General features: G+C 49.3%; 1 protein-coding gene across 1 annotated transcript in view; it reads right to left on the bottom strand.

The window, feature by feature from the left end:
- The window catches only part of LOC132584378 (methanethiol oxidase-like), a 34608-nt gene extending 23954 nt beyond the window's left edge, over nt 1-10654 (bottom strand). The window contains exons 1-3 of the mRNA XM_060256254.1: nt 10606-10654; nt 7404-7516; nt 2502-2687 (exon numbers count right to left, since the gene is read on the bottom strand). Of these exons, the coding sequence (XP_060112237.1) occupies nt 2502-2687; nt 7404-7516; nt 10606-10612 (306 nt within the window). The 5' untranslated portion in view covers nt 10613-10654. The remainder of the gene's footprint in view (nt 1-2501; nt 2688-7403; nt 7517-10605) is intronic.
- Nucleotides 10655-12845: the final 2191 nt, after the last annotated feature.

Genomic DNA, 12845 nt, shown 5'->3' with positions numbered 1-12845 from the left:
CAGCCTAGCCAATCTCACGGTCAAAAGGGATAATTATGGACATCCATCACCCTGACCTCTTTGGCCGAAAATTATTACATCTCTTGAAGAGCTATAGGGCTCCTGATGCTTTTTAAAAGTTTTATTAGCGTGGGAAAAGATGACCATTCTTTGGGCTGCACCCTCCATTCTCATGGGTTCCTAGAAGTTAAATCTCGGAGTGCTGGTGAGTTTGGAGAGAAGGCTTCTTGGCTTCTGGGAGCTCACAAAGGTGCCAATTTCTTAGGCTGCAGCTGGCGAGGCGTGACTTCAGCGGCCAGCTGCACATTACGAAACAATCGTGGTTTTATATTCTATAAACGCAGCCAAAAGGACACACACCCTCTTGGCTTTTAAACCTGGGGCCAAGGCCATGTTACGACGTCCATGGTCCCGAGATGATTTTGCCTTCGCAGGCCCCAACCCCTAACTGCATATACAAATAAAAATTATATATCTTTTACAATCGCGTTGGTATACAGACAAATATAATCCAGGCTGGGTTATATTCATCTTTATACCAACGCAGTCAAAGTATGTATTATAGGATAATGGCCCTGTATAAACTGGCGGTGCGGCCGCATTTGGAATCCTGTGTACAGTTCTGGCCACCACACCTCAAAGAAGACATTCTGGCATTGGGAAAAGTGCAGAAAAGGTCAAGTAAGATGATTAAGGGGATGGAACCTTTCCTATGAAGAAAGGTTAAAGAGGTTAGGGTGCTTTAGCTTGGAGAAATGATCATTGAGAGGTGACAGCGTAGAGGTTTCCAAAATTATGCCTGGGAAAGGGAAGGTAGAGAAAGAAGGACTTTTCCGCCTTTCACACAAGACAAGAACTCATGGGCGCAAGACAAGAACTCTTGGTGCTTGGGGGGCAAGAGTGGGAGGGCTTCTGGAGTTCTGGCCCTGCTGGTGGACCGCCTGATGGCCCCTGGGGTTTGGCCACTGTGTGACACAGAGTGGATGGGCCATTGGCCTGATGGGCCATGAACTTAATGAGCTGTAGGGTTAGAAAATGGTGTCCTTCTTCACCCAAAGGGGGATAACATGTGGGATTCACTGCTGCCAAAAGTGGTGGCAGTTACAAACATAGTCATCTTCAAGAGGGGATTAGATAACCAGATGGAGAAGAGGTCCATCAGTGGCTATAAGCGACAAGGAACCCTATGTTTGGGGCAGTGATGCTCTGTCTTCTTGGTGCTTGGGGGGCAAGAATAGGAGGGCTTCTGGAGTTCTGGCCCTGCTGGTGGACCGCCTGATGGCCCCTGGGTTTTGGCCACTGTGTGACAGTGTTGGACTGGATGGGCCACTGGCCTGATCCAACATGGCTTCTCTTATGTTCTTATGTGACACAGAGTGTTGGACTGGATGGGCCATTGGCCTGATCCAACAGGGCTTCTCTTATGTTCTTATGTGACACAGAGTGTTGGGCTGGATGGGCCATTGGCCTGATCCAATATGGCTTCTCTTATGTTCTTATGTGACACAGAGTGTTGGGCTGGATGGGCCATTGGCCTGTTCCAACATGGCTTCTCTTATGTTCTTATGTGACACAGAGTGTTGGACTGGATGGGCCATTGGCCTGATCCAACATGGCTTCTCTTATGTTCTTATGTGACACAGAGTGTTGGGCTGGATGGGCCATTGGCCTGATCCAATATGGCTTCTCTTATGTTCTTATGGATAAACATATGGAGCAGAGGTCCATGAATGCATATTAGTCACAAGTCATAGCGAGAATACTCTGTCTGGAGCACTGATGCTCTGTCTTCTTGGTGTTTGAGGGGCAAGAGCAGTAGGACTTCTAGTGTCCTGGCCCCACTGGTGGACCTCCTGATAGCAACTGGATTTGGGCCACTGTTTGACACACAGTGTTGGACTGGATGGGCCACTGGCCTAATCCAATGTGGCATTTTCTTATGTCTGGGGCAGTGATGCTCTGTCTGCTTGTATGGAGGCAAGAGTGGAAGGAAATCTACTGTCCTGGCCCCACTGGTGGACCTTCTGATGGTACCTGATTTTTTGGCCACTGTGTGACACAGTGTGTTGGACTGGATGGGCCATTGGCCTGATCCAATGTGGCATTTACTTATGTCTGGGGCAGTGATGCTCTGTCTGCTTGAATGGAGGCAAGAGTGGAAGGACTTCTACTGTCCTGGCCCCACTGGTGGACCTCCTGATGGCACCTGATTTTTTGGCCACTGTGTGACACAGAATGTTGGACTGGATGGGCCATTGGCCTGATCCAATGTGGCTTCTCTCATGTTTTTATGGTTGCCAGACCCCTCCAAGGGCTTAGGGGAGAACACTTAAGCTATTTCTTCCTGGCCACCCCAATGCCAATACGAATCAGGCCCCTTCTCACCTGGGAAGGAAATTTCAACATAGAATTCCCAATGCACCTTTGGACCTGTGAACAGTGTAACACGTAGGTCAGTCCTGAGGCTTCTATGAAGACAAGAACCCTAGCGAAGCCCATACCTTGTGGAGCCTGGGAGCTCGTGGATCTGTGCCCATGTCTACTATGTAGATCCGGGAAGAGATCAGGCTGGGGAGGATCATCCGGTTGCGCTTCTTGGTGGCATCTCCGAAACAGCTGCTGCAGGCATTCCACCCGGTATGGTGCAGCTCATCGTTGACATTGGGCATGGGCAAGCGATGGATAACCTACGGCAGGAGAAAGGTGAATGGAACCTCCATGTCTACCTGGTCCTTAAGGTGCCGCTGGAGAACCACCTTCTACCTGGTCCTTAAGGTGCCCCTGGAGAACCACCTTCTACCTGGTCCTTAAGGTGCTGCTCAAGTCAAACCTAGCTGCTCTTCGGAACAGTCATCCCTTTGGAAAGATGCATCCAAAACATTCATACCACCTCTCATTCCCTTGGATATAGGGTTGCCAGCTCCAGGTTGCAAAATACCTGGAGATTTGGGGGGGTGGAGCCTGAGGAGGACAGGGTTTGGGGCATAATGCCAAAGAATCCAACTCTGGTTAGACCTCACCTAGAATACTGTGTTCACCTGGGCTTTTTTTGTAGCAGGAACTCTTTTGCAAATTAGGCCTCACACCCCTGATGCAGCCAATCCTCCTGGAGCTTACAGTAGGCCCTGTACGAAGAGCCCTGTAAGCTCTTGGAGGATTGGCTACATCAGGGGGGTGCGGCCTAATATGCAAAGGAGTTTCTGCTACAAAAAAAGCCCTGGACTGTTCAGTTTTGGGCACCACCATTTAAGAAGGATACAGACAAGCTGGAACGGGTCAAGAGGAGGTCAATGAAGATGGTGAAGGGTCTGGAGACCAAGTCCTATGAGGAAAGGCTGAAGGAGCTGGGAATGTTTAACCTGGAGAGGAGGCGGCTGAGAGGTGATAGGATCACCATCTTCAAGTACTTGAAGGGCTGTCCTATAGAGGAGGGTGTGGAATTGTTTTCTGTGGCCCCAGAAGGTTGGACCAGAACCAACAGGTTGAAATTAAATCAAAAGAGTTTCCGGATCAACATTAGGAAGAACTTCCTGACCGTTAGAGCGGTTCCTCAGTGGAACAGGCTTCCTCGAGAGGTGGTGGGCTCTCCTTCCTTGGAGGTTTTTAAACGGAGGCTAGATGGCCATCTGTCAGCGATGAAGATCCTGTGAATTTAGGGGGAGGTGTTTGTGAGTTTCCTGCATTGTGCAGGGGGTTGGACTAGATGACCCTGGAGGTCTCTTCCAACTCTAGGATTCTATAACTCTAAGTTTCCACAGGCTTCCTCGGGAGGTGGTGGGCTGTCCTTCCTTAGAGGTTTTTAAGCAGAGGCTAGATGGCCACCTGACAGTGATGCGGATCCTGTGAATTTAGGGGGAGGTATTTATGGATTTCCTGTGTTGTGCAGGGGGTTGGACTAGATGACCCTGGAGGTCTCTTCCAATTCTATGATTCTATGACTGTTAAAAGCGGCTCCTCAGTGGAACAGGCTTCCACCTCGGGAGGTGGTGGGCTCTCCTTCCTTAGAAGTTTTTAAGCAGAGGCCAGATGGCCACCTGACAGCGATGCGGATCCTGTGAATTAGGCAGATCACGAGAAGGAGGGCAGGAAGGGTTGCATCAGTGCTTAGTTCTCGTGGTCTTTTCTTATACACCCAAGAAAATGCTGCTCTCCAATTTGGGGTCAGTCAGCAATTTGGGGTCCCTTTGGGGTCAGTCAACAATTTTTCTCCAGGCCAGTTTGGCAAGGGATCCTGCAGGTTTTTGCCATCTTCTGGGCATGGAGCAGGGGGCCACTGGGGATGTATGTGTGCGGGAAGGTATTTGTGAATTTCCTGCATTGCACAGAGGGGGTTGGACTAGATGACCTCGGAGATCCCTTCCAACTGCATGATTCTATCATTCCAGAGCAGGCCTTTTCTCCAGGTAAACTGATCCCTGTTGCCTAGAGATCTTCAGCTACAACCTGGAAATCTTACAGACGTTTATGAACCTTGTTGTTCTGCGAATGTACTGCAAAGATTGGGTTCCAGTGATAAATAAGCCTCCAAACTGAAGAAAGACGGATTAAACGTCTTGATATCTAGAACAGAGGTCTTTGGAAGAAGAAGAAGGTATTGGATTTATATCCCACCCTCCTCTCCAAAGAGTCTCAGAGCGGCTCACAATCTCCTTTCCCTTCCTCCCCCACAACAGACACCCTGTGAGGTAGATGAAGATATTGGATTTATATCCCACCCTCCTCTCCGAAGAGTCTCAGAGCGGCTCACAATCTCCTTTCCCTTCCTCCCCCACAACAGACACCCTGTGAGGTAGATGAAGATATTGGATTTATATCCCGCCCTCCACTCCGAAGAGTCTCAGAGCGGCTCACAATCTCCTTTCCCTTCCTCCCCCACAACAGACACCCTGTGAGGTAGATGAAGATATTGGATTTATATCCCACCCTCCTCTCCGAAGAGTCTCAGAGCGGCTCACAATCTCCTTTCCCTTCCTCCCCCACAACAGACACCCTGTGAGGTAGATGAAGATATTGGATTTATATCCCGCCCTCCACTCCGAAGAGTCAGAACGGCTCACAATCTCCTTTCCCTTCCTCCCCCACAACAGACACCCTGTGAAGTGGGTGGGGCTGGAGAGGGCTCTCACAGCAGCTGTCCTTTCAAGGACAACCTCTGCCAGAGCTATGGCTGACCCAAGGCCATCTCAGCAGGTGCAAGTGGAGGAGTGGGGAATCAAACCAGGTTCTCCCAGATAAGAGTCCACGCACTTAACCACTACTCCAAACTGGCTCTCCACACCAAACTGGCTGTCCTTTAGTTCTATGAACTAAATACTGGAATATTGTTACTCCTTTGTGATTGGGAAGACTGGTTTTAAACGGTCTTCTGTGAATATCTTTTTGCTACATGCTCTTGTATATTTGAAGTTCCATGTGCAAGCTTGGCCAGAGCACCACTGGCCTCTACATTACCCTGTCTGTTTGTTTAAAATTTATGGTGTCTCTTAGCAGTTTTTTTATTTACATAACCTGGAGGTTGGCAACCCTACCTGGATACCAGGCTGAGACTGCAGGAGGCCTGGGGGATTTCCAAGGTTTAGCCCATGCCATTCAAGCGTCATCTACCGTTCAAAGCCTTCTGTGCCCGTTACACAAAAGAAGCAGGTTCGACAAGACACCTTACCAAACTTGATCAACAGGCCCCCAAAGTATGTGGCCGCAAGTTCAGAAAAGCAAACAAGCAATTTAGCAATCTGAGCCACTCACAAGTTGAGCGAGGACGTGTTTGGGGAGGGAGGCGGGGGGAAACCATGTTGCAATGATGCATTTTTTTGGGTTCAAAACGGAGCCAGCTGGTCTCTCAAACCTTTAAAAGATTCCAGTGGGAATCTATCAGCTTTTATGGGGAGTCCAAATTTATGGCTGTCTTCCTGCCTGAAAGTAAACACGCATAGAGAGATTTAAGCAGCTGAAGCTCGATTCCCAGCCAACGATCTGACTTTGTGATGATGGAGAATGAGAAGACATGTAAACAGAGGAAATCAACCTCTGCCTGCTGATATTCCCCCTTCTCTGAACATCAATCTTAACTCAAAGGAATCTGGAGATCTCAGGTGCACATGAGAAGAAGAAGGAGATATTGGATTTATATCCTGCCCTCCACTCCGAATCTCAGAGCGGCTCACAATCTCCTTTACCTTCCTTCCCCACAACAGACACCCTGTGAGGTAGGTGGGGCTGAGAGAGCTCTCCCAGAAGCTGCCCTTTCAAGGACAGAGTCTCAGAGCCACTCACAATCTCCTTTATCTTCCTCCCTCACAACAGTCACCCTTTGAGGTTGGTGGGGCTGAGAGAGCTCTCCCAGAAGCTGCCCTTTCAAGGACAGAGTCTCAGAGCCACTCACAATCTCCTTTATCTCCCTCCCTCACAACAGTCACCCTGTGAGGTGGGTGAGGCTGAGAGAGCTCTCCCAGAAGCTGCCCTTTCAAGGAAACTCTTGCAAAACCCATGGCTGGCCCAAGGCCATGCTAGCAGGTGCAAGTGGAGGAGTGGGGAATCAAACCTAGTTCTCCCAGATAAGAATCTGCACCCTTAACCACTACCCCAAACTGGCTGAGTGTGCACGATGCTGACCTATACTGCATCAGACCATCAGGGCTTCCATTCGAAGGACTCGGGGATCGCCCTTCTGACCCATATTTGACAAAGAGGGCTTTGACTCTCAAAAGTTTATATTCTCAACATTTCATTGGTCTCTAAGGTGATCCTGGACTTGAATCTAGCTGTTCAGCTGCAGGACAACACAGCGACCTCTGAAACTATCAGTCCATCAAGAGCAGTATTGTCTACTCGGACTGGCAGCTGCTCTCCAGGGTCTCAGGCAGAGAGAGAGTCTCTCACACCACCTACTGCCTCACCCCTTTAGCTAGAAAGACTTGGGATTGAACCTGGGGCCTTCTGCATGCCAAGCAGCTGCTCTGCCTCTGAGCCACAGCCCCCCCCCTAAAGAGGAACATATGTGAAGCTGCCTTATACTGAATCAAACCCTCAGTTCTTCTCCCAGGTCTCAGGCATCTCAGTCTTTTGCATCACCTCAAGCCAGCTACCTGAACCCAGCTTCCGCCGGGATCGAACTCAGGTCGTGAGCAGAGAGCTCAGACTGCAGTACTGCAGCTTTACCACTCTGCGCCACGAGGCTCTGTCACCTTATCTTGGCACTTATGTAAACTGATCCTCAGTTTCATTAAATGAACAACACACACACACACACACACAAACATGCCCTTTTGGGAGGTCCAAGAAAGGGCAGACAACAGGTAGTGTTGAGGGCAACAACAACTTGCGAGGTTCCCTTGGCCGCAATTGGACAACGGACTGGAGCTCTCAAACGCAGAACCGGAGCCCGAAGATGGAACAAAACATACCTGGCAGTAGGTTCGAGACTTGGGGTCCACATCGACTGTGGCTAAGTAGTCCGGCTTCTGGATTCCAGTGTTCCTGTAGATACAGGGCAGGTACACGATCTCTTCCCGGGGACCTTTCAGAAAGCAGTCAAGAAAGACAAAACAATTGCTTTTTCTTGGAACATGAGAATGGCCAAATGCTAGACCAGGGACTGCCTACACCTTTTCTAGAGTCCACCAAAAGTTTTCAGGAATTAGGCAGGGCCAAGCCGAACTTTTGCCCAGCAAGGCTTCTGCAATGTCACTGAAAATGTCAAGACAGTGTGTGGTTGCAATAAAAAAGGCCAACGCCATGCTGGGAATTATTAGGAAGGGAATTGAAAACAAATCAGTCAGTATCATAGTGCCCTTGTATAAATTGATTGGTGCGGTCTCATTTGGAGTACTGTGTGTAGTTCTGGCCACCTCAAAAGAGATATTATAGCATTGGAAAAAGTGCAGAAAAGGGCAACTAGGATTATTACAAGGTTGGAACACTTTCCCTATGAAGAAAGGTTAAAACGCTTGGGGCTCCTTAGCTTGGAGAAACGTTGACTGTGGGGTGACATGAGAGAGGTTTACAAGATTATGCATGGGATGGAGAAAGCAGAGAAAGAAGTACCGTACTTTTCTCCCTTTCTCACAATACAAGAACTCGTGGGCATTCAATGAAATTGCTGAGCAATCCCCTCTTGAAGCTGGCTATGCTTGTAGCCGCCACCACATCCTGTGGCAGTGAATTCCACATGTTAATCATCCTTTGGGTGAAGAAGGACTTCCCTTTATCCGTTCTAACCCAACTGCTCAGCAATTTCATTGAATGTCCACAAGTTCTTGTATTGTTTCTCCAAGCTAAAGAGCCCCAAGTGTTTTAACCTTTCTTCATAGGGAAAGTGTTCCAGCCCTTTAATCATTCTAGTTGCCCTTTTCCAAATGCTATAATATCCTTTTTGAGGTGCGGTGACCAGAATTGTACGCAGTATTCCAAATGAGACCGCACCATCGATTTATGTGGAAGACATTCAGGTGGAAGACGTTCAAAAACCAACTTCTGATCTCTGCTAAGCCCCAAATGTGCCCGGTGCACAATAGAATCTCCTTAGCTGAGGGCATTTCCTTATTTGTTCTGGCTTTCCTCCAAAGGATCGAGTTATAGCTGCCACTCCCTGACAGAAGCCGTATCTGTTTCTTCTCACTTAGGAAACCTGTGCCTCGTGAACTTTATTTAGAAAAGCAATGCTATGTCTAACATATGGAGCAGAGGTCCATCAGTGGCTTCTAGGCAGAAGGTCTAGATGGAACACTCTGTCTGAGGCAGTGACGCTCTGTATTCTTGCAATTTTGGGCTGTCTCAACAGAAGAACAGTATCCAGATTATGTGAAGTGGTGGTATCGCTTTACTCTGCTATGGTAACACCTCATCTGGAGTCTTCTGTTCAGTTTTGGGCACCACATTTTAAGAAGGACAGAGACAACCTGGAACGGGTCCAGAGGAGGGCGACAAAGATGATGAGGGGTCTGGAGACCGAGTCCTATGAGGAAAGGTTGAAGGAGCTGAGAATGTTTAGCCTGGAGAGGAGGCGGCTGAGAGGTGATAGGATCACCATCTTTAAGTACTTGAAGAGCTGTCATCTAGAGGATGGTGTGGAATTGCTTTCTGTGGCCCCAGAAGGTAGGACCAGAACCAGTGGGTTGAAATTAAATCAAAAGAGCTCCAGCTCAACATTAGGAAGAACTTCCTGACGGTTAGAGCAGTTCCTCAGTGGAACAGGCTTCCTTGGGAGGTGGTGGGCTCTCCTTCCTTGGAGGTTTCTAAACAAAGGCTAGATGGCCATCTGACAGCAGTGAAGATTCTGTGAATTTAAGGGGAGGTATTTGTGAAGTTCCTGCATTGTGCGGAGGGTTGGACATTAGACGACCCTGGAGGTCCCTTCCAACTCTTCAAGTCCTATGGCGGATGGTGCGGAATTGTTTTATGTGGCTCCAGAAGGCATGATCCTGTGAATTTAGTGGGAGTTTCCTGCATTATGCAGGGGGTTGATCTAAATGACCCTAGAGGTCCCTTCCAACTCTATGATTCTATGATTCTTGATGCTTGGAGGGCTTCTGGAGATCTGTCCCTGCTGGTGGACCTCCTAATGGCCCCTGGGTTTTGGTTCTGGTTTTGACACAGACTGTTGGACTGGGTGCGCCACTGGCCTGATCCAATATGGCTTTGCTTATGTTCTTAAGAGAATAGATCTATGAGAGGCTATTAACCATAAGGTCTAGATGGAACACTCTGTCTGGGACAGTGATGCTCTGTCTTCTTGGTGGTTGGGGAGTAACAGTGGAAGGGCTTCTGGAACTCTGGCCTTGCTGGTGGACCTCCAGATGGCACTCTGTGTGACCCAGAGTGTTGGACTGGAGGGGCCACTGGCCTGATCCAACATGTCTCCTCTTATGCTCTTCTGTCTGGGGCAGTGATGCTCTGTCTTCTTGGTGCTTGGGGGTAAAGAATGGAAGGGCTTCTGGAGCTCTGTCCCTGCTGGAGGACCTCCTAATGGGCCCTTGGCTTTGGCCACTATGTGACACAGAGAGTTAGACTGGAGGGGCCACTGGCCTGATCCAACATGGCTTCTCTTATGTTCTTATGAGACACAGAGTGTTGCACTGGAGGGGCCATTGGCCTGATCCAACAGGGCTTCTCTTATGTTCTTATGAGACACAGAGTGTTGGACTGGAGGGGCCACTGGCCTGATCCAACATGGCTTCTCTTATGTTCTTATGAGACACAGAGTGTTGGACTGGAGGGGCCACTGGCCTGATCCAACAGGGCTTCTCTTATGTTCTTATGAGACACAGAGTGTTGGACTGGAGGGGCCATTGGCCTGATCCAACAGGGCTTCTCTTATGTTCTTATGAGACACAGAGTGTTGGACTGGAGGGGCCATTGGCCTGATCCAACAGGGCTTCTCTTATGTTCTTATGAGACACAGAGTGTTGGACTGGAGGGGCCATTGGCCTGATCCAACATGGCTTCTCTTATGTTCTTATGTCTAGGACAGTGATGCTCTGTATCCTTGGTGCTTGGCAGGAGCACACTGGTACGGCTTCTGGCACCTGTGAATTTTTTTTGGCCACAAGGCAAGCATCACAAAGACATTCAGAACCCACAGACCAAAGAAGATACACACACCCTTACCTTTCATCGCTTCCAGGGGGGTTTTGTATCCGGGACCGCATTCTCCACATTTTGCTGCAAATTAAAATGATGGAGAGAGGTTAAAGATCTGCAGAGGATAGTGTTTAGGCCCGGCCTGGCTACAGATGGCATGCCTGAAGGGAAGGTATTCCCCATTATTCTGATTAAATGCAGGAAGAGCCTTGTGCGGGACTCCAAGATGACTGTTCCCACCTGTTGCTTTTTAAGAAGGAGGAGGAGGAGGACAAGGAGAAGAAGATATTGGATTTATACCCTGCCCTTCATACTGAATCTCAGACTGGCTCATAATCTCCTATATCTTCTCCCCCCACAACAGATACCCTGTGAGGTGGGTGGGGCTGGAGAGGGCTCTCACAGCAGCTGCCCTTTCAAGGACAACCCCTGCGAGAGCTATGGCTGACCCAAGGCCATTCCAGCAGCTGCAAGTGAAGGAGTGGGGAATCAAACCCGGTTCTTGCAGATTTATTCCCCACCTTTCTCTCTGAATGAGAGACTCAAGAGTGGCTTACAATCTCCTATATCTTCTCCCACCACAACAGACACCCTGTGAGGTGGGTGGGGCTGAGAGGGCTCTCACAGCAGCTGCCATTTCAAGGACAACTCTGCCAGAGCTACGGCTGACCCAAGGCCATGCTATCAGGTGCAAGTGGAGGAGTGGGGAATCAAACCCGGTTCTCCCAGATAAGAGTCCGCACACTTAACCACGACACCAAACTGAAGGAAGAATAATAATTTATATTTCACCCTCCACTCCGAATCTCAGAGCGGCTCACAATCTCCTTTATCTTCATCCCCCACAATAGACACCCTGTGAGGTGGGTGCGGCTGAGAGGGCTCTTACAGCAGCTGCCCTTTCAAGGACAACCTCTGCCAGAGCTATGGCTGACCCAAGGCCATTGCAGCAGCTGCAAGTGGAGGAATGGGGAATCAAACCCCATTCTCCCAGATAAGAGTCCACACACTTAACCACTACACCAAACTGGCTTTACAATCTTCTTTATCTTCTTCCCCCACAACAGACACCCTGTGAGGTAGGTGGGGCTGAGAGAGCTCTGACAGAAGCTGCCCTTTCAAGGACAACTCCTATGAGAGCTCTGGCTGAACCAAGGCCATTCCAGCAGCTGCAAGTGGAGGAGTGAGGAATCAAACCCGGTTCTCCCAGATAAGAGTCTGCACACTTAACCGCTACACCAAACTGATTCTCTTTTTTTGAAAAGAAGGAAGTTTCAAGCCTGGACTCTCTCTGGAAGCTAAAATAAAAAAAAAACTGAGGCAAACGTAATTTGGTCACATTACAGGAAAACAGAAGTCCCTGGAAAAGACACGAATGCTAGGAAAGGCAGAAAGCAGCAGGCAGACCCAACAGGAGATGGACAGACATAATCAAGAAAGCCACAGCCCTCCATATGCAAGACCTTGGTATGATAGGACATTTTTGGTGGATATTGTTGTTGTTGTTATTTTATTGTCAAGTCACAGCGGACTTCTGGGGACCCCATGGAGTTTTCAAAGCAAGAGGTGTTCAGAACTGATTTGACACTGCCCGTCTCTGCGCCCCAGCCCTGGTATTCCTTGGAGGTCTCCCTTCTAAATACTGACCAGGGCAGATCCTGCTTAGCTTCCAAGATCTGAGAAGACTGGGCTACCCAGACTAGTGCCTTTAATTCATAGGGTCGTCCTAATTTGGAAGCAACTGACGGTGCCGTAATGCAAAACCACACAAAATGGGCCCCCAAGACAGAAGACGACGGCGACGACATTGGATTTATATTCTGCCCTCCACTCAGAGCGGCTCACAATCTCCTTTATCTTCCTCCCCCACAACAAACACCCTGTGAAGCAGGTGGGCCTGAGAGAGCTCTCCCAGAATCTTCCCTTTCAAAGACAACTCCTGCTAGAGCTATGACTGACCCAAGGCCATTCCAGCAGCTGCAAGTGGAGGAGTGGGGAATCAAACCCGGTTCTCCCAGAGAAGAGAGCTCTGGCTGACCCAAGGCCATTCCAGCAGGTGCAAGTGGAGGAGTGGGGAATCAAACCCGGTTCTCCCAGAGAAGAGAGCTCTGGCTGACCCAAGGCCATCCCAGCAGCTGCAAGTGGAGGAGTGGGGAAGCAAACCCGGTTCTCCCAGAGAAGAGGGCTCTGGCTGACCCAAGGCCATTCCAGCAGCTGCAAGTGGAGGAGTGGGGAATCAAACCCGGTTCTCCCAGATAAGAGCGCTC

The sequence above is a fragment of the Heteronotia binoei genome, chromosome 1, assembly GCF_032191835.1.
Source record: "Heteronotia binoei isolate CCM8104 ecotype False Entrance Well chromosome 1, APGP_CSIRO_Hbin_v1, whole genome shotgun sequence".
In the NCBI taxonomy this organism is placed as follows: domain Eukaryota; kingdom Metazoa; phylum Chordata; class Lepidosauria; order Squamata; family Gekkonidae; genus Heteronotia; species Heteronotia binoei.
Note: the sequence above shows the minus strand (reverse complement) of the source record. Positions and strands in the feature narration are given on the sequence as shown.